The following is a 26971-nucleotide window of genomic DNA, read 5'->3' as shown; positions in this document are numbered from 1 at the left end:
GTGCTTTTTAGCATGGATATTAAGTGTAAAACCTAGTACTTCTTTTCTCTCTATTTGTACAGCTACCCTTGGATCTCCTGTTAATGTATCTAATATTAAACCGCCTCTTGAAGAGGCCTCACAAGATGCAGAACTTCGTGGTGAAACTCTTTCTGAGGAGAAATGATCAGACAAAACTGGAAACAACTTCCTAAACAGTTCTTTGGTGTGAATTCAAGCAAATTACTGAGCTTTCAAAAGCCATTCATGTCTGCAATTCATAGTGCACTTAAGAATCTTTAGTTTATACATGGTTAACCAGTGTGCACAGTATTTAGGTCAAGTGTCTTTTCTCATTTCCTAAAACATTTCAGGAAATATACTACTTATCAGTTTGATGAACTGCACAGCTTTTAATGGAAAAGCTGCACATGAACTTTTTCTGTGTCTTCAAATATCTACTGTAAACCTGTACAAAAAGAAAATGGTATGTGTTACAGTGGCTCTGTTGATGTCACTGTTATGAAGGCATTGTCTGTTGTCATCACAAACTTCTATTTTCAGGAATTTATAATCTTCCTGTGAATTTCTTCTGTGTGCTGAACCATAACACTTATCTTGACTTGTTTTTAATTTAACTACATTTCCAAAGAGATCTCTTTTCCTTGGTTTGGAGATAAGCAGATGTTTTCTGCATTTTAATTATTTTATATCATATATGCTGCAATAATTAGGCATGATGGAGTGATTTCATGTATCAGCACTTTTGACTACTCTTTTTTTTTTTCTGTGTTTACATCAGACCTGTAACATTCAACTCTACCTTCTCTTTTATTGTTCGGTATACATGTTTGTATACGGGTACCTGTATATCATCCAGCAGATAAAACTGTCTTTTATATGTTTTTATCAAAACCTTCTTACGTTTACTAAAAAAGACAGTTTTATTTTCTTTGCCATATGTTTCTACAATAAGGTGATATTAAAAAGCACGTTTTGTAGAAGGAGAAATGGTTACAGCTGGTCTGCTAGTAGGTTTAGTCTAAAAATTGTAAATATTCCATCTATGCTTTATTATCATCCTTTCAGCAAAGAGAGAGACTGTGGACCACCAGAACTCAGTGCATACTGTTGCAAAATACTCAGGATTCGTCATGGCCTGGGAATTTTCATACCTCCCTCCTTCCAGTCTAGGTGGTTGACAGCAGCTCTCAAAAAAACAAACAAAAAAAACAAACAAACAAAAAAACCAACCAAAAAACCAAACAAACAACAAAAAAAGGCAAAAAACCCCCAAAATAAAAACAAACAAAAAAACCACAAAAAAAAAAAGGAAAAAACCATTTTATAAGAGATGTAAGAAGCATTTGTAAATTGGTGGAACATGGAGTTATGGGGTTATTTAGAATAATCATCCAGTCTAAGCAATTATTTTAATTTTCTTCTGTAGCATGAAAAATTACTGGGTTATAAGTATCCCAGATGTATGAAAATATAGACCACTTCTTCAAATGTCTGAGTAGTAAGAATGGACTTCATAAGTGCAAGTTAGGTAATTCCTTTCATGTTTAAGCTGCAGAAGACATAGCTTACAAGTAAGATGTTTAGGTAGGGCTCTTACTCATCTCCAGAGCCAGTGCAACTATAGTTACATTCACTTTGCCACAGGGTCTTTTTTCAGTGTTTACCATATATGAAATGGCTTCAGCAGACTATTTCTAACAATGCTGGTTAAATACCAAAATCTGAAGGGTTTCACAGCTATATACTTCAAGGATTTCATTTCCTGTAGTGTAATTGTGTTATTGATAATGTTGGTCTTGCATACAACTGAATGTACGCTTGTTTACCATTTAAAAAAAAAAAAAAACAACTGTAGAAATTTAAGTATATTTATCATTCCAGTCAACCAAAGCTGTGGCATAACTTTTTTTATGTGCTCCTAAATAAAATCAAGGTCACTGGCAACTTCTCTCTATTGTGTTTTCTTTTAAAAGCACTGTGAAGTGTAGTGAGTAGTTGATGAAGTAATCTCAATGGAAAACAATTTACGTATCAGCCATTAATTTACAAATAAGCCAGAATTTCTCTTGCTGTTAAGGATGTGGCATAAAAGAAATGACAATATCACTTTATACTGAAGTCACTCCTCAAAAAGATAAGTGGCAGTCACTCTCCGCAGTGCCTTGTTGTGTTCCAGAATGGTAATGTCAAATACAGAACCACTGTGAGTGCTCTTCTACTTCCTAGCGAGACTTGACAATAGGACACAACATGGACTGCACAGTTTTGAACCTATTTTTAATTCAGTTTCTTTATGCAATAGCACTGTCTCTCACAAACTTTTTGAACTGTACATCCTATTCCAACCAGATTTGACAGAGGTCAGAGAACATGGTTACAGAAAATCAGTGGTCAAATATGAGTGTAACTCCCAAAATACTATCACCCTGCAATGTAGTTTAAGTAATTATTTAGCTTAGCATTTCTTCAAAAATGAAGCATCATTACAAAACAGACCAAACCAAAAAAATGTGTGTGAAAACTCCTAAAATTAATTTAAATACTGTTTTATGTTGTATGATTCTTTATTTTAATAAATAAATTTCAGTTATGTAATTATCCAAGCACATAGAAGTTGTTAAGGGAAAGCAGATGTGCTTCCACAGTTCAGTTTTGTAGAAAACCATATAATCAAGCCTAGGGACATATGCATACAAGAAATAATTATACATATTATTATATAATAGTATATCAAAAATAATGATCATACATTGAACAATATCAGCAGAAACAGTTCAAAGGATGATGGCAGAAGAGATGTAACAAAGATTTTTAAAACACATTTCAGTGCAATAGACAAGTGGCAGAATGTATGGATTTAAGACTACTTTCTGTCATCTAACATAGATGGAAGCATAATATTCCTTTATATTTCCTGTATTTTTTCTTTATCAGTTAACAGCAATTTTATTTTTGACAGACTCATGAGTAACTTTATAACGAAAAAATAGCAAAAACTTTGCAAAAAGTCAAGTCTACAAGAAGCAGTGTAAGAAAAGAAGTGTACTTTCTATTAGTAGTTCATGTTTCTTTTATTTTTCTTTCTAAATAATCGTTTTCATTTTGCATGCTTTTGTGAGGAGGACAAATTTCATTGAGTATTTTTACATACTAATTTTTTTATTCCCTCACTTAGCCTTAAAAACAACCATCTTGTGCTCTGAAATACAGAACTGGTGTAACACCAAAGCAGTCCAGAGTATTACTGTGGAAAACAGATGTTGAATAAAAAAACAGGCTAAATATTTTATGTATAAAGAGAATGTGTGAGTGTGTGAATGGCATCAAATGTGGGCCTAGGAGGAGGAGAATGTACTAAATACAGAGAACATCCATATCATAAAAGGTAGAAGCTAGTGTAAAAAAGACCTTACAGGAAGCTTAAATTCTACCTTGATAGAAAAACAGTTCTAAAGTGAACTTGCTTAAAAAAAAAAAAAATAGACTGGATTAAAAAGTTGTCACTGTGCCACACAATGTATGAATGCAGTATATAGAAATAGACTTCTAATCCAGAGTTCAAAAAATGAGAATTTACAGATCTCCATCCTGTTCAGTCAAAGAGAGAAAAGTCACTGACGAGGGAAGACAACGTAATTGGGTGACATGCTTCTTTGGTCTGGGTACACCTGTTTTACTAAATATCCTATTTCATCTCTCCAGAAGAAGGAATAACTGTTCCTTTATTTAATAAGATTATTTGTTGCATACAAATAATACTAACACAAGTACTAAAACGTGAATCTTTTAAAATCTGAGTATAAGTCCGTTCAGACTTCCTGTCTTACTTGTCTTCAGACTCTTGATAGCTTCTTCATTTCCCTTTTGGATGACGGCTCGGAATATATTTAGACTTTAAAATTACATGTAAAGCTTCCATAAATTATTTTAAAAGGCTGCTCTGGAAAGTATTTTGAACTTTATGAATTTAAACTAAGAGACTCTAGACATTTTTAAAGAGCAGTTGCACAGAACATGTGAAGTTGCAAATACTGAAAAGTAGAAAGGAAAACAAAGGAAAAAACCCAAAAGAATTCAAAAGACTGAAATGACATTGTATTTGAAATAGAAAAAGCAAAAACCTGGAGATTCTTGCCTTTTTTTGCTTCAGTATTATTTATGAGTAAGTAAATACAGGCTAAAACTGTGTGCAGCTCTGGCCCGCAAAAATTAAGAATGATGCCAAGGCACCTGAAGACATCCAGAGGAAGACAACCAAGCAGGCAGAAGAGCTGGGAGGTCTGTTCTGCAAGGAGTGGTGGGGTTTGATTAGTTTAGAGAGAAGGAGGCTGAGGGGCAACATCATTGCTCTGTTCCGCTCCCAGAGGAGGGGAAGTGGTGCTGAGCTCTTCTCCCTGCAATTCAGCAACAGGGGGTGTGGGAATGGTTCAAAGCTGCATCAGGGGAGGTTCTGACTGGACATTAGGAAGCTTTTTTTTTTTCTGAGAGGGTGGTCAAACCCTGGCACAGGCTTTCTAGAGAGGTGGTTGATACCCTGAGCCTGTCGGTGCCTTAAAAACGGGCATCTGGATAAAGTCCTTCATAACGGGCTTTAAATTTGGGCAGCCCTGAAATGGTCAAGCAGTTAAACTACGGTGATCATTGTAGGTCCCTTCCAATTGAACTATTCTATTCTATTCTATTCTATTCTATTCTATTCTATTCTATTCTTAATTGCCATACATTTTAGCCTCAACATAGGCTATGCATTCAACCCAAAAGCAGTTAGGTTAAACAAGGATCATAGGAACACACGGTAACTCAGGATGGAAAGGGCCTCAGGAGGACTGTTATCCTATGTCTTGCTCAAATCAGGGTCATTTGTGAGACCAGACTAGGTCACTTAATCTGCCTTGGGCTTGAGAGCCTTGAAGGATGGAGACTGCACCAACTCTGTGAGCAACCAGGTCCAGGCATAGACGTCCTCATCACTTCTCTTGCTCCTAAACAATGTACAGTTTTGACTTTGATAAACTTCCTTAGGTTCAGTTAACAGACCTACAGCAACACTGGCAAGTATTTTCTTTGCCTCTTCCTATACACGTGCACACTAAGTGCAGATTTTATTAAAGACTAGTCCAAAACTTCACTTCCTTTTCCCAGTAACTTTTAGATCTCATGGTGTAGGACAGAGTGTCTTACTATGTTAAATCATTTTGTTCATTGCTTTCAGCTGCTCTGAATCAGAGCTGGTACTAACTGAAGATCTGCAAAATGCAGAAAGCTCTAAACCCACCACTTTTTTCATATTTCCTGTGTTTGTGTCCATCGGACAAAATTCAGCCTTGCTTAAACAGCCATTATTCCAGCTGAAATCAGAGTAATTAGGCAAAAAAGTGAATTTGGCCCAATAAGTAAATCAAGGGATGCTTTTCACACTTACTAAAATTATTTTTTAACTTGTTATATAAAAAAAATTAAGATGGGATTTTATTAAATGATGTTCTTAAGAAATTTTCTTTAGGTTTTAAGTAGATTTTCACTGTAATGTTTTTAACTTAGCCAAATACTCCTTTAAGATATGACTAAATGACTTTTGAGTTTGGATGGCAAAAGTTGCAAGTTATATGGCAATAGGTAATACTTCTTTCTTTGTCTCTTAATATAAAAATATTCCTTTTTTTTTCTCCAGTATACTGTTATTCTGCCACATCAGCCATACCCTCAGAGCTGCTTTTCTCTTCCCTGCCCCTTCTCAAATTCCTTGTTTTTTATCCTGAATGTGGCTATGGATTTCCAGCAAAAATCAGATTTTCAAAGTAATGGCTACAATTCTTCATAAGGGAAAGGAAAGTGAGTATTTAATAAAAATGTTTGTCTGACTAAGCTTTGGAATTAAATCCATTTACAGAGAACCAAAGAAACACACTGAGTAAATATTCTCTAAATTGTTCAGCTTTCAGCTGAGCAATTTAAGAACTTCACTAATGCTGAAAACACCATAGCAGTTTCCAATGTACAAATATGGAATATAGGAATAGCGAGAGAAATAAGCCTTTTATAAAAGCACTCTAAGGATAATAAATCAGGAAGAGCTTGAAGAGAAGAATAGAAATTAAGCCGTTTTCTGTGTATTTTATCTTTAATATTGTGTTTACTTATAAATTGTTTTGTATTCTCATTCTAACTGACTGTCATTGATGTGGGAAGCTACTGATGAGCACAGACACTCTGAGATGTCGGTGCTTCATGTTCTGGCTAGGATGATGCAGAGAAAATGGCTTGTAATGGTCTCTTTTGTTCTGTGTTATGGCAGACATAAAAAGTTAATCAGATCTTACCTGGGAAAACAAAGCCCGAGTTTTCTAAAGTATCTTCATTTTCCATATAAAATCTTGGATGGCTGGATAAACATAGCAAAAAACCAATGAAATACAGTAGTTTATCTTGGGAAAATCTTAACAGCATGATTGCATTGAAAATGCAAAACTTTGTAAATGATGGGGATTTAGGAAATGGTAGGTTCATTTTCAACTATTTGGTATGGAATTTGAGTACTAGCTTTAGGAGAAGTTTTCAGGATCTGCCTTTCTTTTTCTGCCTAGGAATTTAAAAGTTTTGCACCATGTTAATTCTGTCAGTGTGATAAATGTTAGTTAATTTTACAGCTAATTAAATACTAAAACATCTGGAGGGAGGAGGGGAGCACATGATGGGACAGGACTGCTAATCTGTAAAACATGTTTTCTTTTAAACATTTATGTAGTCAGAACACATTTATGATCATCCCCAAGCATTTACGATCATCCCCTGTTGTCTCCTAAAGTCTGTAACTACTGCTGCCTGCCCTCTGCTCCTTGGAACTCCATTTCAGAGTCTGACTGAAAATGCAGTTGACAGGAAGAGCAGAAGTTGTTGGGAGGATGTTCATTGGGAGAAAGCTGTGATACACTAACTCACAAGATCTTACAGCAAGCCTCATTTATACCTCAGGACAACATAGGAAGATGGGATTTCCCACTCAAGCTTGTATTACAGGTGTCAACATGAAGCAAAGGGGTTTGTGTACTGTCAGCAACATGGAGCATCATAATGCCCCTGAATTACACTACAGGTTCCTTTTCTTAGACTACTGGTTGACCAGATACATTCCCCATGTTGTGCTAAATTTATTAATTTAGTTCTTAGAACACTTCTGTGATCTTGCAAACTGTTATAAATGAATTCTGGGATGTGGTTTTCGCATTCAATAAAGAATTAATCGGTGGGAGGGAAGGAATTGATTATAATTAGGATGGCTTGTTAATGGACTTGGTTGTTTGCTCATTAATAACTGCAGGGATTCAACGTTTCAAGATACCCAAGACATCAATTAGCCAATCCCAAAGACTTTGGTGGGTGGAGCAGTGGGCGGTCTAAGGGCGGGGCTTTGGGTATAAAATGTATAACGCTAGGGTGTGGGTGTGCGTTTGGTCGTGTCTGTGTGTTCAGCGCTGTGTTTTGTTTTGTGCTAGGCAGACTGCTGCAGAGGTTTCCAATCGTATATGTTTCAGTTAATTGGTTCAGTGTTTAATAAATGTATTAAATCATCAAGATTGTGACCCGTGTTTTTCACACAAACCCAATGACTTTTAAGGACTTGCAGAGCCTGTAATTAAAATTCCTTGTAAAACTTAGCGTTTTGTTTCTTTGTTGTTTGTTCTAGCTGAGAATTTCCAAGAAACACCCATTCCAGAAGCATTTGGGAGCACAGTGGTTAGACTGGGTGCGTATGGAATACCGACATCCTTTGACGCAATTCGAGACCAGTTCATGTGCAACTTTCTTGGCATGACCATTGGGACTAAAGGGAGAACAGAACGTGGCCTTTGTATTGGGGTCATCCATGTCTTCCTAATGAGAGTAATAAACTTCAGCTGCGTGTTCAAGAGCGTGTCCTTAAAGACCCAGCTTCAGAAACAAAACCTAGCTTAAGAGCTGTGTGGTAGAGCTGGAAAAAGAGGACTACGACATCACACTTTTTCTTCCTCTTCCCTTTAACTTGCAGAAGCCAAGTTATGCAATTGTTTGCTAGGTTCGCTGCAGTAATAGCATCTTTGCTTAATCGGCAAAATGCAATAGAGAAATGATCTAATTGGTTATTGGCAAAACCCATTACTAAAGGTTTGTTATCTAGTCAGCATTCAAACTTTGTAGGCAGTGTGGAAATACCACGGAGGTGGGTGATATTCCCGTGATGAGAAAGTCACCAAGAGATGGTGACTTGATCCATTCTTACAGCTGTGTACGACGGGAAATTGCACGGGGGGACTAACGTTTATTAAGCCAGGCTCGGGACAGGTGGGTTTGGTGGAAGACACCGAGGCTCAGGTCGGGGAGGGAGGCGGAGCTCGGAACGGCCGGGATGCACCGAACGGAGCCATCGCCGCGCTCCGCCCTCAGCCCGGCGCCAAGCGGGCCCGGGGAACCGGAGCGCCTTGCACGCCGCCCCTGGCAGCCGCTGCCGCGCGGGCCGCACCGGGCCGCACCGGGCCGCAGGTAGGAGCGGGCGGGAATGAAGCCCCGGCCTCGAGGCCTCTGGCCCTGCCGTCAGCTCCCGGAGTGGGATGGGCCCAGGGAGGGACCGTGGGGCGGGAGCCGTGCGGGGTAGGCGGTGGGGCCTGGGGAGCCGCAGGGTGCGGACCTGGCCTCCCGCGAGCGGCGGTGCCTGTGCCCGCTCGCAGCGGCCGCGGGGCCCGCGGGCTGAGGGGCCGGGCGGGCCGTGCCCGGGCAGCGCTAGGTCCCGTGCTGTGAGCGGCGGCCCCGCGCTCCTGCAGGCCCCGGCTCCCGCCCTGCGGCCCCGGGTGCGGAGGGGCTGAGCCGGTAGGGAGGAGCAAGGCAGGAGCTGCCCGGCAGCCGTGGAAGGAGACCAGGATGCTGGTGGCGATCGCCGTGTGTGCCGGAAAGCCAGGGAATTGCCATGCAGGGCCTGGAGCCTGCGCTGAGCTGCTGCTGTGCGCTCTCCGTGGCACCCGACGGGTGACAGTGTAAGCGGTGGAAAAGCCCAGAATTTACCTGTTACCACCTGTATCTAGTATTAGTGTCTATATGTATTTAGTATGCATAACTATCTCCTCAGTCGCAGCTTAAAGCCACTGGCAGCCCCATACTTTCAGGCAAGTGATAAACTTGAATATGACCTTATTATTGATTCTGGCAGTAAGAACGTGCACTAGTGCACAGCCTTCTGTGGGTAACTTTATATTTCTTTGTAATAAATTTTGCTTAGTGAAGACTAGATGGAAACTCAGAGTTTTGTCTAAATATTCAGGGTTTGGCCTGTGATGCTCACTGACTGCCGTTGTGCTCTCAAAGGTGCATTAACGTGTTACTTCACAGAGTATGAAACTTGCTAAGCTGCATTAGTTTATTAGCAGGCATGTTTTGCCAGGTCTGTCTGTGCACATTTACTGGGAGAGTATCTCTGAGCAGTATCAGTGCTGTTTTGAGTGGTCTGCAGAATGCAGGAAAACAATCTCAGATTTTAATTCTCTGTATATATTATTTATGTGCTGTTTTATATAGGGATTTTGCCTAGCATAAATGTATTATCTATTATAAAGAAAACAGAAAATGATGAACACTAACAAATGTTTCTTATAAACATGTCTTTGTTACTGTGTTCTCTAGAGTGGGCCAGGATGTCATACGTGTGTGCATACATAGCTGCATGCAGAAATGAATCGATGTCAGAAAGCTGCTCCTCCCACCACCCTCCTGTTCTGGGTGTATTTTGAACCATATTCCATCTGGCTGGGTGTGCTTGCTTCAGTTGGTTTTTTTCCCCGTTGAGGAAGAGTATTTGTTAGGATAATGAAGATGGAGGAGGGGGGTTCTCTCAGTGGCTTTGAAGCACAGGGAAATGAGGCAGTAGCAGTGCAATTGCTGAAATTAAGCTCTTGAGTAAGAGTACTGACATTATAGTGTGGCTTTCTATACAATCTCTTCTCTGACCAGCCTTATGTTGCTGGCTTGGCCACTGGGCATATATAATCATATGCAAATGTGGTATGTTATGGCAAAGTCAGATGAGTCACAACGTTCTAAGTGTTCCGGAAGGAAGACTTCTGTTTGCACTAGTTGTAAGTGTAATAGAAATTTACTGTAACTGCATGTACTGTTGGGCTTTTATTAATTATTATTCCATACTTTTCAGTCCACTTGTTTTTAAGCAGCATGTAAGTAAGAGAAGGAGCATTTGAGAAGCAGGCAGACAGCAAAACTTTAAAGCCTTTACATACATTACTCTAGTGAGCTTGAGAAAGTGACCTTCAGCAATGTGGATAGTATAAGTGAATGTGAAGCCTTTCCACCAAATATCTAAATATTTGCTGCAGATCGTAGCAAGTTAGGATGAAGAACTAGTGACTTACAGTGCTTCGGTTAAAAAAAATGAAAAAACTAAATTGCATTGATTAAACATATTTTTCATAATATCTGTGAGTAGGTCTGTTTTTAAAGTATCTTTCTTTGAATAGCTGTTTGTAGTCACAGGCTGAATATAGTATGATTTAGGCTGATAATTTCAAAATAATGTCTCCAGAGCGGCACTGTCAGACTTGTAAGTATAGAATATTACCCAACATGAATTTCTTCTCTAACACAAAAACAGTGGAGACCCGTAGTCCCACTTTGGTTTTTAAAGAAAAGAAATCAGTATTTATTTGGTGAAACCTGAAATACTTAAACCACTCTGCTTTTGCTTGTTGGTTTCTACCTCTTATTTTTAAAAGGCAGCTTAGTTTTTTGTTGACAAGTCAGGTTGTTGGGTGTCTTCCCACGTGGGCTAACATGAAAATTAGAAGAACTTCAGAAATGAAACTTAGATTTTAGTTGATGAAAAGATGGAAGATCAAAAAGTAAAAATGCATAGCTGCATACAGAAATAAGGGAAACATTCTTTTACTTACTAATCCAAAAAAGAATAAAAATTACTTGTTTTACAATATGTATCAACTTCTTTACATGTATCTCACTGTTTCATTTTTTTATGAGTCAGGATGGTAAACAACCACCTTATGCTCTCCAGGAGCATCATTTTACTGACCAAGTGAAGAGGAATTGTTTGTCTGTGATTCAGTCCAGCAAGGGAGTCGCATTGTGGAAGACTAAATATTTCAGAGAAGTTACTGTCTGTTAAACACTTCCATCTAGTATTGCTTGTCAGAGAGATGTTAAGAGTTAAATGGCCTTCTTTCCCACTATTTTCTTTCGCTTTTCCTGCTTGCTACATCTGCTTATACAAAATTCATTAGTCTGGTCAGACTCTTGGCATTCCATCTGTCTCTTTTCTTTGTAAATTGTATGCTCTGTCATGCTGATCTGGTCTGAGCTAGTCACTTGTGTTGCTAGTTGTGGTTCCTCAGTAGTGCACTTCTGACTGTCTTCAATTTTAAAAGGTGGTTTTCTGGATCATAATAGTTTTCTGTTTAAAATTGCATTAATAACAAGAATTTTAAGAATGGTTACTGCAACTTGAAGTAGGAACGTATTGGTAGAAATTGATGTACTCATCTTTTTAAAAAGAACATTTTGTCAATCCTAGTTTTATGTAAGCCATGTGGTATTATTGCCTGGTACACTGAGTAGCTGAATGGCTTAATAATTTACCTGTTGACAAGAACACCACCACCCTTCCCCCCCCGCCCCCCCATACACAGACCCTTTACTAGTTATTTTGTAGGCTGTTGTTTTACATTACATTCTGAAGTTAACTGCAGTAGCTTTTATTAATTCAGTAATGTAAATTCATCTATTTTCTTAAGGCTTGTAGTGTGGGATATGCCCAGCCACTGCCCGGGAGGGATGTCTGCTGAGATAAGAGATTTTGCAATTGCCCAGCAGGACTCCCTGGAAAGGACTTTTGAGTCATGGTGAGGAAAAGCAGACCCACAATCCTTTGGGAGACCCTATGCAGATCGTTCTGTAACCCACTGGTCTATCCCAGACCCTCTGTAATCCATTGGTCCCCTTGCTGATCCCCTGTATCCCTAAAGAAGATCAGCTTGCCTCTGTAGAGGAGAGAGCTCGTCCCTGGCCTTCCCTTCACCAGAGGGAACCCACAATAAAGCTACCTTTGTGCGGAACCAGCCACACGGGTCCTCTCGTCTCTCTCTCCGGTCTGGTTTGGCCTAGAGGCAGCCCTGCAGAGCTGAGCTGGAATCACGAGCTGATATCACTAAAGAGCTGACAGCCTCTGCAAGGGCTCCTCTGCCAGCAGCTGAGAGGAAGACACCGGACCCCGGGCAGGCGATTCCTTTCGGGACCATCTCCCCGGACCGGTCACCTCTTCCTGGGTCACAGCCTCGGACCCCCCCACCAGCTGTAATAACTGGCACCCGAACAGCCTTGGATCCTGGAACCTGGACCTGGCCCGAGCTGCGTCTTGATCGCCAAGACAGAACCAGCCGTTCGTGTGCTGCTCCTCTGAAGACAGACCTACGTTTTAGCAGGCCTTTCGGACGGGAACAGTTCGAGTCCCTCATCTCCCACCTAGGACAAAGTCCCTGAGGATCGAACTGCCAGACCATCCCCTCAGCAGACCTTTCCAGGAGCCAGCCCCACCAGAAAACGGGATTTGTAAGTTTAAACTTGGGGCTCTGCTCTCCTCTTGCGCGCATTTTAAGTTACTTTGGGTTTTTTTTCTCTCTTTTTTTCTGCTGAGGGAGGAGCTAAAATGGGACATAGGCAAGCTAAACCCAGCCTTTCCCAATCTGAGAGAGACCTATACCCCTTTCTCCTGACTCTTCTCTTAAAATCTGACTTTAAATTCTGTAAGGGTGTTCTTTCTAAGAAAAATCTTAAATCTTTCAGTAATTGGATATCTCTAAATTTCCCTGAAGCTAACACCGATTCTGTTCTTTCTGATCCGTTCTGGGACAGTGTGGGAAACAAACTGTATTCCTCTCAAGCCTCGGGAAACCTCTCAGTTTCAAAATTCTTTCGTTTATTTCATTTACTGGTGAAAACGTGTCATGCGAAAACCCCCCCTCAGCCGAACCCCTTCTCTGCCCTTCCCCCCTTCTACCCCCCCTCTCCGCCTCCGGCAATGGCCAGCCAGAGCGCGGACCCAGCCAGCTGCCCCAGCCCTGGCCCGGCAGGGGTGCCGGCCCCCCCACTTCCCTTCCCCGATCCCCTGTTCCCGGCGGTCCTCCTGTGTCCGGCCCCCCCTGCTCGCCCCCCCGGTTCCGCTGTCACCCCCCAGGCAGCGCACGCGGGATCCATCCCAGACTCATCCCCCCTCCCCGGCGTGGATGCCTCTGAGCCGCCCCCAGCCCCGTCTCCCTGCGCCCCTGGTATCCCGCAACCCTCCCCGCACGACACCACCCTTCCCCCTCTCGCACCGGCCCGCGGTGCCTCCGACCCCCTCCACCCACCGCGTCCCACACCGCCGCGTCCCAGTCTCCTGCCGCGTCCCTGCTCCATGCGGTCCTGCCTCCCCCACACCCCAGCGCGGCAGCCCCGTCCCAGCGAGCCGCCCCGCCGCCGCTGCCCCCCTCCGCACCCACGGAGCAAGCATGGTACAACACGGGACCGGTCCCGCAGAGCTCCGTGCACACATCGTGGGGCACGGAACAAGCGTCACGTCCCCCGCCAGCATCTGCCCCTCTCGCCGCTGGCGGAACGCAGCTATCCGCAGCACCGCCTCAGGCTATCGCCCATAGAATGGAATCTCCCTCCCCCCTTCCCCCACCGCAAATGGCCCTGACACCCTGGCAGGCGCCGGCACACCCGCTCTCCCCCCTGCCAGCTGCTTCTTGCGCAATCCCTGCTGATGTTCCCCCTCTCCCTGCACCCCCCCCTCCCCCTACTCCGGGTTCTTGCGCAATCCCCATTCCCGCCGCTGCTGTGCTAGAGCCTACTGCCCCCCCACACCCTCCTATCTCCCACCCCGACTCCACATGGAATTGCAAAACCGGAACTACCTGTAACCCGACCCCCCAAACGACCTCCTGCTGTACAACCTCTCCACCCACGTGCTGCCATAACAGGACCACTTCGCACCCCTCAAACAACCCCCGACCTCCCACCATTCCCGCCCTGGGTAAAGCAGAGCCGGCATTTCAAAAACGCCGCGCTACGCCCCCTGTGTCCCAGCCCTGCCCTGCCACAGCCTATCCATCCTGTTCAGATGACAGTAGCAGCAGCTCTGACTCTGAATCTGAAGATCGATGGGCACAGATATGCAGGGAAGCGAACCAAGAGGGGGATTGGGAGTTGGCTCAGAAAATTTCAGCTTTTCTAATCATTATAGGGAGAGGGAGGAGAGGTGGTCCATCTACAAAAACACGGGAACCTATCCCATACAAAGAAATCAAAGAGCTTAGCAAGGCAGCAAAAGACCATGGGAGAGGGTCACATTTCTTTAGAAACTTATTGGAAGCCACTTTCTCTGCCTATACATTAGTACCACATGATATTAAAAACATTATTAACTGCATCCTATCCCCTGCCAAATATATGTTATGGGAAAGGCATTGGAAAAGACACTTAAAAACACTGTCTGACACTTACGCTAAAGATGCAAATCAGACAGATTGGACAATAGAACAACTGGCTGGAGAAGGTGACCTCCAAAAACCCTTAGATCAAGCTACAACCTTACCTGAAGTAGCATTACAAGACATAGTTATTGCAGCTAAGACATCGCTGTTTCTTACCCCTGATGATTCTGTTCCTACACAATATTTCTGTAACATCAAACAGCCAGCAAATGAAAGCTTCATTCAGTTTGTTGATCGTTTGAAAGCTAGCTTAGAGAAACAGATAGAGAATCCGGATGGACGAAAAGAACTTTTGGGCAAACTTGCCATGGTAAATGCTAACGAACAATGTAAGAATATCTTGAGGACCCTACCCATGGACACAGAACCCACAATAGAACAAATGATAGAGACCTGTACTAGACACACATCCACAGAGAACACAATGACCCAAGCAGTTGTAAAAGGCATCACAGAGGAGTTTCCGGTGCATTTGCTGCAGCAGTCTCTAAGGAGAATGCCCGCTGTTTCTATTGTGGCGAACTTGGACACTTTATAAAAGACTGCCCACAAAGGTCACCCACCCAGGACCATCGTGCTGCCTACCAAAGGCACCAGAGACAGCAACAGCACCAGCAGCATCCAAAAATCTTCTATCGGAGCGTGGTGTCAAGGCCCCGCGCCCAGACAACAAATCAAAGGCCATGCTACCCCACCGCAGCTGTGAACTCCACATCGGACCACGGAGAGCAGACAGCTGGACCTCGCCCGGCACCATCATCCCAGGCGATCCCAGAACACATGAGAAGGATCCAACACACGGAGCGCTACCGATCGGAACGAGACGCCAACTGGTAACATCACTGCCAATTAACTTTGTTGACAAGCGTTTTTATCGTATTCCCACAGGAAAGTATGGACCACATGACGGCCCATGGGACATTCTTATCCTAAGCGATACCATCCATGGTCCAGAACAACTCTTTGTATTACCTGAGATACAAACAGTGCACCCTGGACAAGAGATTCTTGTCTAGCTTTGCTGCACGGACACACCTTTCTTTCTCCCACAGGGAACACCAATTGCTCAAGCTTTTTTACTTCCACAGAACCGCCCAGAACAGCTTCCCCTCAATCCTACAGCAATGTGGATAGAGACTGTGGGCTCAAACAAACCGACCATTGAGTGCAGCTTGTTCTGTAAAGGAGAGAGGGTTTACCGCCCAGGGATGCTGGACACCGGAGCAGACGTGACCATCATCGCCTGCTCCGAGTAGCCAGGGAATTGGGAACTGGAGCCAGTGGCAGGTATGATCTCCGGGATTGGTGGAGTTGCAGTATCCATGAGGAGCAAACGAAATGTTGTCATTGAAGGACCTGAGGGCAAGATAGCGACCACCCGACCATTCGTGGTAAGGGCCCCCATCACCTTATGGGGCAGAGACCTTCTATCCCAGTGGGGTGCCACTCTTACCATTCCCAGCCAGGATTTCTGACTGGGGCCGCTGAGAAACGCACGCTGCCATCTACCCCCCCGCTCACCTGGAAGACTGACAACCCAAAATGGACAAGGCAGTGGCCCCTTGATAAACTCAGCGCGCTGGAAGCCCTGGTGGAAGAGCAACTTGCCAAAGGTCATATCACTGAGACTACAAGTCCTTGGAATTCCCCTGTCTTTGTACTGAAAAAGCCCGGCATAAACAAATGGAGAGTACTCCATGACCTACGAGAGATCAATGAGGTCATTGAAGACATGGGCCCCCCCGGCCTACCATCACCATCAATGCTGCCCCGAGACTGGCTGCTGGCCATCATAGACATTAAAGACTGTTTCTTTAACATCCCGCTCCATCCCCAGGACGCACCACGGTTCGCCTTCTCCGTCCACTCTCTTAACAATGAAGCCCCACTCAGAAGATACCATTGGCTCGTCCTCCCACAAGGCATGAAGAACAGCCCGACCATCTGCCAGTGGTACGTTGCCCACATTCTATCCCCCATCAGGAGCCTGTTTCCAGAAGCAGTCATTTACCACTATGTGGATGACATACTAATCTGTGCATCAGAAAAAACTTATTTGGACAGAACTCTTAAAAAGACAGTTGAAGCCATAGAAGAAGCAGGGTTTGAGATTCGTGAAGACAAAATGCAGCACTCCAGCCCATGGACTTACCTCGGCCTCCAGATCCGTGAGAGAACCATCGTACCCCAGCAACTCTCCATCAAAAAGGACCCTAAAACCCTAAGGGACTTACACAGCCTGTGTGGATCCATAAATTGGATACGCCCTCTACTGGGAGTCACAAATGAAGACCTCGATCCCCTCTTCAACCTCCTCCACGGCAACAAAGACTTGGACTCTCCATGCGTCCTCACACCTGAAGCCCGAGATACCATCACTAAAGTTCATGAAGCCCTGTCTTCACGCCAAGCCCATCGCGTTGAACCCAGCCTGCCTCTTCAGTTTGCAGTTTTGGGTAAAGCTCCCCATTTCCATGGACTGATCTTCCAATGGGACCCTAAACTCAAGAGACCCTTTGCTGATACTTGAATGGGTCTTCACAAGCCATCAACCTACAAAGAGATTAACCACCTTCCAAGAAGTAATGGCTCATTTAATAAAAAAGGCCAGAACTCGTCTCCGCTCTCTTGCAGGGTGTGAGTTCACATGCATATACTTGCCATTGACTACTGAAGACCTGAGGCTGTTGCTCCGGACCAATGAGAGCCTCCAGTTAGCCCTAGATAGCTACACAGGCCAAATTTCTGTTCACATGCCAAAACATAGACTTTTCTACCGTGAAGCAGCTTTTAAATTGATTCCAAAATTAATCCAAAGTAGGAAACCTCTTAAAGCTCTGACCGTCTTTACTGATGGTTCGTCACATCGGTCTGTCATGACATGGAGACAGCCCAATACCCAGAAATGAGAATCTGATATCCAAATAGTAGAGGGATCTCCACAGATTGCTGAATTAGCAGCTGTTGTCAGAGCCTTTGAGAAGTTTAAAGATGAACCTTTTAATCTGGTCACAGATTCGGCTTACGTCGCTGGTATAGCTATGAGGGCTGAACATGCTTTTCTAAAGGAGGTCTCCAACCAAAAACTATACCAATTGGTTTCTACATTAATCCATTTAATCTCGCACAGAAAACAACCTTACTACATTATGCATGTGAGGTCACACACTGACCTCCCTCGTCCCATTGCTGAAGGCAACAGGAGAGCAGCTGCACTGGCCATGCCAGCAGAGACTGCAAACGTCCCTGACATCTTTGCCCAGGCAAAGTTGTCACATGCATTTTTTCACCAAAACATTCCTGCACTCGTCAGAATGTTCAAGCTTTCAAAAGATCAAGCAAAAGCTGTCATTGCAACGTGCCCGAACTGCCAGAACTACCAAATACCATCTATGGGTACCGGAGTCAACCCCCGTGGTCTGAACAGCTGCCAGTTGTGGCAAACTGATGTAACCCACTTCCCATCCTTTGGGAGATCCAAATATGTGCACATGTCAGTTGACACATTTTCTGGGGCAGTGTTTGCGTCAGCCCACGCAGAGGAAAGTGCCATCCACGTCATCAAGCATTTTCTCCTTGCCTTTGCCACCCTGGGAGTCCCTGAAGAAATCAAAACAGATAATGGGCCTGCCTACACCTCTCACAAGTTAAAAGATTTCTTCAACCAATGGGGAATAAAACACAAGACAGGCATACCTAGCAATCCCACAGGACAGTCCATCGTAGAAAGGACCCACCAAACCCTCAAAAGAGTCCTCAGCCAGCAACGGAGAGAAACAGAAATCTTGTCTCCTGTTGAAAGACTCTGTAAGGCTCTCTATGGCATTAACTTCCTAAATGGTACATCGTCAGAGCCTGACCCCCCAGTACTCCGCCACTTCTCAAATTCAACCCAAGCTAAGCTCACGGAGAAGCCAGCAGTGCTGGTGAAGGACCCTGAAACACACCAGGTCTCTGGGCCTTTCCAATTGATTACCTAGGGGAGAGGCTACGCCTGTGTCCAGCTACCATCTGGCCCGAAGTGGTTCCCAGGAAAAAGCATTAAACCATACTTAGGCCCTACAAACACTGCTACCACAAACACCAAGAACTCTCCTGAGACAAATATAGGACCTCCACAAAACCAGACCAGCTCGGCATGGAGACGAAAACGTCGCCAGATGCCCACCAACCAGGAAAAAGATCGTCCCACCACACGGCAGCAGGCGAAACAGAAAGCTGAGCAAGAAGCTACAGCAAAAAGTCAAGCCGTAGGCCAGACACAGCCTGGAAAAACTGATCCCTAGTTTATATGTTATCACCCCTTGTTACCCCAGAACATCCCCTTCCCTCAACCCTTGTCAAACTTCCCTAAACCCCAAAACCTCCCCTCTCACCACAAAGCTAACAAATCTTGCTTGTATTCCCTCTCAGAAGCCCCATCCCTGCCCAAAGATGAAATGTGTCTACATTGATGCTGTCCTCACCACAGCCTTGATGACCTAAAAGTAGTCAATGACCTTTCTGGACGATGGGGAATAACGGGATGGATTGCATCTTTGATTAAGGGAGCTCTGTGGGTATTCATTGTAATTATTACTGTGTTACTTATGTTCTCTTGCCTCCTACGTTGCTGCAGAAAGGCTGCTGGGAATGCTTTTTTAATAAATACAGAAGGGGGAGTTGTGGGATATGCCCAGCCACTGCCCGGGAGGGATGTCTGCTGAGATAAGAGATTTCGCAACTGCCCAGCAGGACTCCCTGGAAAGGACTTTTGAGTCATGGTGAGGAAAAGTAGACCCACAATCCTTTGGGAGACCCTATGCAGATCATTCTGTAACCCGTTGGTCTATCCCAGACCCTCTGTAATCCATTGGTCCCCTTGCTGATCCCCTGTATCCCTATAAAAGACCAATTCGCCTCTGTAGAGGAGAGAGCTCTCGTCCCTGGCCTTCCCTTCGCCGGAGGGAACCCACAATAAAGCTACCTTCGTGCGGAACCAGCCACACGGGTCCTCTTGTCTCTCTCTCCGGTCTGGTTTGGCCTAGAGGCAGCCCTGCAGAGCTGAGCTGGAATCACGAGCTGATATCACTAAAGAGCTGACAGCCTCTGCAAGGGCTCCTCTGCCAGCAGCTGAGAGGAAGACACCGGACCCCGGGCAGGCGATTCCTTTCGGGACCATCTCCCCGGACCGGTCACCTCTTCCTGGGTCACAGCCTCGGACCCCCCCACCAGCTGTAATATTGTAGGATTATAGTGTATGTCTTATGCATAATTTCATTTTCTTGCATGTAATTTAGAGGAAGTAAATCAGTGGTACACTTAGTTGTTACTCCATCTGAATGTTGTCTTACGTGGTGCAACAATTTCATATTGCCTCCATTCTCATCAGCTTAGAGTAGTATGGAATTTCTTGCTAGGAACAGCAAAAATTTATTCCCTTCAGACTGCAAGGAGAAAGATGTAGTCCTTATTTTTTACCCTTCACAAATAGACAATTGAAATAATTAAAAGCTTCACACATGCTGGGTGATTTCACTTACTCCTGATGTTTAACAGGTAAGCATTGCTGGAATTACAATCATTTTATCAATGTGACATATCTTTGTGATTCTTAACTAATAGTATTGCCTACAGGCTTGGCACCTAGGGGGAAAAATCAGTTCTTAAAAAGAAAATATTTTTACTGGATGGACAGAAATTCAATGCTTATCGAAAAGAAAAGGCATGTTGTCAAATCACTTCACATTTTAGCTGAGGCAATAAGTAACAACAGAAATGCGAAATTACAGAGAACCAGTTATTTTGTTAAGAGTAACTTACAGTGGTTCCAAGATAATGCAGACTTTCTACAAAGTATAGGAGTATCAAGGGAAACCTGTCTTCATCTTTCTTTGTCTTTAAATACTGAGTAATTAAAGTTCGTATTTTGTAAGTTGCATTTCTCTCCTCAGAAACACAGTAAATAATACATATTAAAGAAGTAGTAACATGATCGGGGAAAAAACTCAAACACACGATTTTGAGTGCAACGAGGCACATGGCGATAAGTCATTTCAACAGTAAATGATAGAGGATGCATATATTGTCATACCAGGTACTAATGTGTCATGCATGTCTATTTTTCATTTGTCCCGTGTTATGAAAAGGATATGAATGATATCTGACAACTTTGTGAAAGATTCAATAATCAGAAAGCCTTTATATTTGTGAAGTGTGGAAATTTTGATGGTTTTGCACTGAAAGAACTATCCCAAGAATATTAATGTATTCTTTGAGGTCATACAGTGATTTTTAGTAGTTAATGTAGTATTTATCTTCATTATTCCTCTGCTCTATGTTTGAGACAATTTTCTCAGTGTTAATCTGTATTGGATTGGGTCTGATTACTTTATATGGAGGGCCTGGTTTAAATATACAAAGAGAATTGATAGAATCTTGTAAAATCTCATTGAAGTGAATTCTGTTCTGGATGCCATTCTGGTGGGTATTGGTCAAATGAATTCTCTTGGTAACTGCTATTTTCAGTTATTTTCTGTATTTTTTTAATATGTGGACCGGTGGCAAAGGATATGCCATCTTGTTCCTAGTCTCCTTGCTTAGATTCAGTAATAATCTTTAATTACAAATTGCCTTGAATTGGCATCACTCTGTTGTCATTCTGTTTGACAGGCAAGAAGACAAGCTAGCTGTGATCTGAAGAAGTAATTTTTTTAAACTCAAGTACTGTTTTTTCCAGTATTATAATTGATGCTGGGAATTACTGATGAGCTTATACTTCTAAACAGCAGTGAACATAACGGAAGTTTTATAACCGTAGAAATGTCCTAAAAATACTGTCAAAAGGTTTAAGTATCTGTTCATAGGTGATGGTACCTACACTCACTGTGAATCTCAAATTATTTTCTATTTTCTTTCATAGAAGTCTTCTAGTTAATGTCCTTCTGTCTTTTTTATTTTTTTCCCAGATAAGGATATAAATCACATTGGAGCCGTATGCCGCTTGAATAACTGGCATTAAAAGTCTTGGGAAGGAACAGCTGAACACATACATGCTGAGTTGTTTTGGACCTTTGCTTATGGAGCTGGCCATTCATTCCTGTCACCAGCTAGTAGTGCTGTTCCCTTGAGCTTTTGATGTTTGTGGCACCAGCTTCTGATGCTGCCGTTGCTTTCGAATGTCTGACAGATTGGTTTTAATACTGTTCTTCACACTGCAGCACAGAATGGGAGTTCTGCAGTTTCAGGCTGAAGTACTAGGCTGGGGGTTGCTGGCTTGAAGGCTTTCTGCTGTGATTTTTCCTTTGTACTGGTTTGCAGTGAGGGTAATAATTCTGCAGTGAACTGCTGACTCCTTCCCTTCTGCATGGTTACTTTTCCAAGTTGATTGCTTTTGGTTACCAGAGCACGTACCTATGCTTCAAACAGAACTAAATTAATTTTTAAATCCGCCCCGGACTCAGCTTCAAGATTTGATTGATACGGGTGCTGATGTAATGATCATCTCCTTCTCTGCATGGCCTCCCTCATGGCCTTTAGCCCCGGTGGGATTGGCCATCGCAGGATTAGGAGGAACCACACAGAGCTATTTAAGCGAACGGCCTGTGGTGGTGAAGGATTCAGAGGGGCACACAGCTACAATTAGGCCTTATGTTAGTACCACTTCCCTTAACCTTTGGGGACGGGACGTGTTGGCAGCTTGGGGCGTACAGATTGGGACAAATTTTTAGCAGTGGTCACTGTGCGTAAGGGCGCACAGTATCCTACACTGCCTTTTCAGTGGTTGATTAACACACCAATCCGAGTCAGACTCTGCTCAGTTAGTTGAATTAAGGCCTGTTATTATGGCTTTTCAATGATTCTCTCAGGAACCTTTGAATTTGGTTACTGACTCTGCTTATGTAGCAGATATAACTCAACGCTTAGATTGTTCACTTCTGAAGGAGCTGAACAATGCAGCTCTGTTTTCACTGTTGCAAACCTTGTGGTCTGCAATTCAGGCTCGAGTGCATCCGTGTTACATTCTGCACATTCGAAGCCACACCAATTTACCAGGGTTTCTAACAGAAGGCAATGCCAGGGCTGACATGCTGGCCAACCCTGCGTGGGTAGGGCCTCAGCCTGACAAAATTGCACAAGCCAAGGCATCGCACGGTTTCTTCCATCAAAGTGCACATACCCTGCAGAAGCAGTTCCATTTAACGCCAACCGAGGTGCGCGACATTGTCAGCGCTTGTGCTGACTGTCACGGACTCGCTGCGCCTTTGCCAGCAGGGGTAAACGCCAGAGGGCTAAAAGCCTTGCAGATTTGGCAAACGGATGTAACTCACATCCCAGAATTTGGTCGGCTGAAATATGTGCACGTGTCTATTGACACTTTCTCCTCGGCTATGTGGGCTACTGCTCACACTGGAGAGAAGGGCCGTGATGTCATTGCCCATTGGAAATTGGCTTTCTCAGTCCTGGGCGTGCCAGCTTCTGTGAAAACCGATAATGGTCCTGCCTACGCCTCGGAGAAAACGCAGCAGTTTTTACACCTATGGGGTGTAGACCATACCTTTGGTATCCCACATTCTCCTACTGGCCAAGCCATTGTCGAACGCGCTCATGGTACCTTGAAGCGTGTTTTGGACAAACAGAAAAGGGGAATGCATGGAGAAACCCCACAGAGCCGACTAGCAAAAGCTTTGTATACAATTAATCACCTTACGGTACCACAAAATTCAAATAATCCTGTTATTCTGAATCATTTTCTCTCATTGCAGTCTGCAGGCGAGAGACAACTGCCCCGGGCAAAAGTCTGGGTGCGGAATTTGCTCACTAACCAGTGGGAAGGCCCGCATGAGCTTAACGTTTGGGGTCGTGGGTATGCTTGCGTTTCCACAGATACTGGGGTACAGTGGCTACCCCAGGGGTACGGCGTACTGGGGGTACGGTGTTCGCCCTGACCTACGGCACCAGAGGCAGAACAGGCAACCTCCAAATGATGACCAGAACGCCAACCATCCAAATGGTGACCAGAATGTAGATCATCAGCCCAATGACTCTTCTAATGATGACCAAGATGTCAACCATCAGGCGGATGGTTCTTCCACCAGCAGAGACTGAACTTTAAATTTCTTGTTATGGAGTCAGATAGTTAAAGCCTTAAGGACATATTTAGAATTAATAACTGATGTAGATTTCTATTTAGGATTAATAGTAGAGTTGTTATCTTATAAAACAAAAAGGGGGAATTGTAGGTACAAAAATGCTGTTAGCGAGGATTTTCTTGTTATTTTCTAAGTCCATGAGAGACTTTTCTCTCTCACAGAAGACGTAGCAGAGTTATGTAAACAACCAAGCCACCTGCAACCTTGGAAAGTCTTGTTTATGGTGTAGTAGGAAAATATTTTGACAATGGATGTTTTAGGATTTTAGCCAATCACCCCAAGGGGTGGCTGATCCTTTGTCTAATTAGACTATGAAGAAAAAAGTCTATAAAAGAGTTCGTAAAATAATTAAATCAATCAGTCTTGCTGCACAATTCCTGCCTGCTGGATCTTCTCCTCCTCCTCCTCCCTATGGCTGCGGGACACGGTGATATACCCTAGGGCCCAGGCCTGCGGTAATATCTAATTGCAGAAGATGGAATAAAGTATTTCCTTGTTTGTCTTTGCTACTTGGCCTGTGATGTTCTAAGCCTCAAAATGGCAGCAAGTAGTAGCTTTAAAAGTTTGCAAACTCTTGGAAGAACGTTTTAAGTCAGTCTTATTTGTGAAATATTATTGAGCTTTTGAATGTAGTTTAGGGTGACGTATAATGAATTTCAGAATTGTTTCTGCTTAACACTTAGATGCTAACATTCGTTCCTTTGAGTCTTGTTGCCTTTAAACACGACATAGCTCTGCTGAATTTTTTGGTGAACTATATTGACTACAGAGCTGTGAGCTGCAGTTTAGAGCAAAGGTGACAGTCTGACAATGAAGAAAGCATGGATTTGGAAACAAATGTGACCTTTCTGTTTTGTGAAGTAGCAGTGTCACTGAAATGGTCCATGTGATGCTGAAAATAGAAATGAGAAGAAGGCTTCCCAGTGTTCTAGCATCTACTGGTGTATACTTGCTGTGATGGTGACCATACGTTTCCATGTTAGAGGTGGTAATAGCTTGTAGTGAGCACTTGCGTCTGTAAAGGCACCAAATAATGTGTTTGGAATAGTTGTGAGGGAAGGGTAAAATAGTCTGTTTCCAAGAGAAATAGGAAAAAAACAAATAAATATTGCGTATTCTTAAGATGCTTATAAGAATCTAATGCTATATTCATTAAACACGGTATACTTTGTTAGAAATACATTAGAATCCTATTAGAATAAAAGAGTGTGTGTTTGGCTGATTGTGAATAAGTGATAGGTGAATTTTCTTGAGGAGTGGGTGACGATTGCTGATGACCTAATCAGACAGGTGTGGAACAGCCAGGATGCCATTCTTTGAATTTAAAGCAAGCTGTCTGCACATCTGGAAGATGGAAGCACTGCAGTACACTCAGGAGATCAGGTCTGGTCTGCGGTCATACCTGAACGAGGTGGTATCTGTTAGGCAGGTTTTTTGAAAGCTTTGTTTAATAAGATTATTGTCAATAGACAAATTATGCAGTAAATACAGGGGAAGGTGCTATGGATCTGCTAATGGATGTAGATGTTGCAAGAGGTGAGGGACTACAAGGAATCAAATGCACCAAAAGGCTGAAAAAATTATCTGGCGAGATGATCCACTTCTGTGTATGGTAGTATTCAAGTATGTTTTTAGCTATTAAGAATTATCAGTATCTTTATAGTATCTTTTATTAAAAAACCCACCCAAGATAATTTTGAAAGACAGATGTTGGTGATAGTTCTGTTATGTGACACCCTGCAGAGGTAAGACAAGGCTGAATAGGCAAGTATTGGTTATGACTTGTGGGTAATACAAAATTCCATTTTTGTGGTCCTCTCTGAGCACCTTGTGTTGCATTTTCTGACCAAGCTCTGTTTTATTTTTAGGAGCAAAGCTTTGTGTTTAAAATGGAAGTTGATGTGAATGGAGAGTCCAGAACTGCCCTCTCCAATTTCCCTGTGCCCCTTGCAGAGGTGAGTTGTGCAGGCAGGATGGAAGGAGAAAAGCCACGCTGTTCCAGCACCCCCTGCTCACCAATGCGGCGGACAGTCGCAGGATATCAGATCCTTCACATGGATTCTAACTACCTGGTTGGCTTCACAACTGGAGAGGAGCTGCTAAAATTAGCCCATAAGTGTACAGGAGGTGAAGAGAATAAAGGAGAATCTGGTCCGAACTTGGGCTCCAAACATCTTGATTCAGGACTTCCACGTTCCTCGCGCTTGTACAAAACTAGAAGTAGGTACTACCAGCCATATGAAATCCCAGCAGTAAATGGAAGGAGAAGGAGACGGATGCCCAGTTCAGGGGATAAATACAATAAAGCTTTACCATATGAACCTTACAAGGCATTTCATGGTCCCCTGCCTCTCTGTCTTTTGAAAGGTAAAAGGGCTCATTCCAAATCCCTGGACTACCTCAATTTAGACAAAATGAGCATTAAGGAACCTGCTGACACGGAAGTGCTACAATACCAGCTCCAACACCTTACTCTTAGAGGGGATCGTATGTTTGCAAGGAATAGTACATGAGCTATCATCTCAAATTTAGAAATGGTTTCTTACCTTCTCTCTGTTGCTGCAAAAATCCACTGTTGTACTGTGTACATGACTGTCCACATTGTAGGTGGTTGTATCAGCTCAGTGTTACCAGAAAGGAATTTATTTGAATACAGTCTTAGCAATGCAATGTGTTACAAATAATTGGAGAGAGAAATCTTTCCTGAGCAAGCAGCTTCTGATGCAGATTTGACTGCAGCTGGTGGACGTTTTTTTGGACACATTTTAACAAAAAAAAGCTTTTGATTTTTGGGATTTTGGTTTTTTTTTTTTTGGTACAGCTAGATCTAGTATTTACAGTATTTCAGCACTGAAAAATTGGTGATGTCTGCTTGGTTGTTGCTAATTTTGGCTTGATGTTAGAAACTGCTCTTGGATAAGTACTCAAGGAGGTTTTTTGGTTTTACTTTTTGTTTCTGTAATAAAATGTGGGATATGCCCAGCCACTGCCCTGGAGGGATGTCTGCTGAGATAAGAGATTTTGCAATCGCCCCGCAGGACTCCCTGGAAAGGACTTTTGAGTCATGGTGAGGAAAAGTAGACCCACAATCCTTTGGGAGACCCTATGCAGATCATTCTGTAACCCACTGGTCTATCCCAGACCCTCTGTAATCCATTGGTCCCCTTGCTGATCCCCTGTATCCCTATAAAAGAAGACCAGCTTGCCTCTGTAGAGGAGAGAGCTCTCGTCCCTGGCCTTCCCTTCGCCGGAGGGAACCCACAATAAAGCTACCTTTGTGCGGAACCAGCCACACGGGTCCTCTCGTCTCTCTCT

At 43.4% G+C, this 26971-nt stretch overlaps 2 protein-coding genes across 11 annotated transcripts in view; both read left to right on the top strand.

The window, feature by feature from the left end:
- Positions 1-1947, top strand: part of PPIP5K2 (diphosphoinositol pentakisphosphate kinase 2) — a 48663-nt gene extending 46716 nt beyond the window's left edge. For all 7 annotated transcript variants that reach the window (XM_048290733.1, XM_048290732.1, XM_048290728.1 and 4 more), the window contains one exon: positions 63-1947. In XM_048290733.1, coding sequence (XP_048146690.1) covers positions 63-166 — 104 coding nt within the window. In that variant the 3' untranslated portion in view covers positions 167-1947. The remainder of the gene's footprint in view (positions 1-62) is intronic.
- Positions 1948-8349: 6402 nt separating this feature from the next.
- Positions 8350-26661, top strand: MACIR (macrophage immunometabolism regulator). 4 transcript variants are annotated; one of them, XM_048291003.1, is made up of 2 exons: positions 8350-8508; positions 25523-26661. In XM_048291003.1, exon 2 carries the CDS (start codon positions 25546-25548, stop codon positions 26167-26169), a length of 624 nt encoding a protein of 207 aa, XP_048146960.1. In that variant the 5' UTR covers positions 8350-8508; positions 25523-25545; the 3' UTR covers positions 26170-26661. The 4 variants fall into 4 exon arrangements, with proteins under 4 accessions (XP_048146960.1, XP_048146958.1, XP_048146956.1 ...); XM_048291001.1 differs by having other exon boundaries at positions 8507-8520; positions 25525-26661; XM_048290999.1 differs by lacking the exon at positions 8350-8508 and adding an exon at positions 12332-12600 and having other exon boundaries at positions 25525-26661.
- Positions 26662-26971: the final 310 nt, after the last annotated feature.

The sequence above is a fragment of the Corvus hawaiiensis genome, chromosome Z (assembly GCF_020740725.1).
Source record: "Corvus hawaiiensis isolate bCorHaw1 chromosome Z, bCorHaw1.pri.cur, whole genome shotgun sequence".
Lineage (NCBI taxonomy): Eukaryota > Metazoa > Chordata > Aves > Passeriformes > Corvidae > Corvus > Corvus hawaiiensis.
Note: the sequence above shows the minus strand (reverse complement) of the source record. Positions and strands in the feature narration are given on the sequence as shown.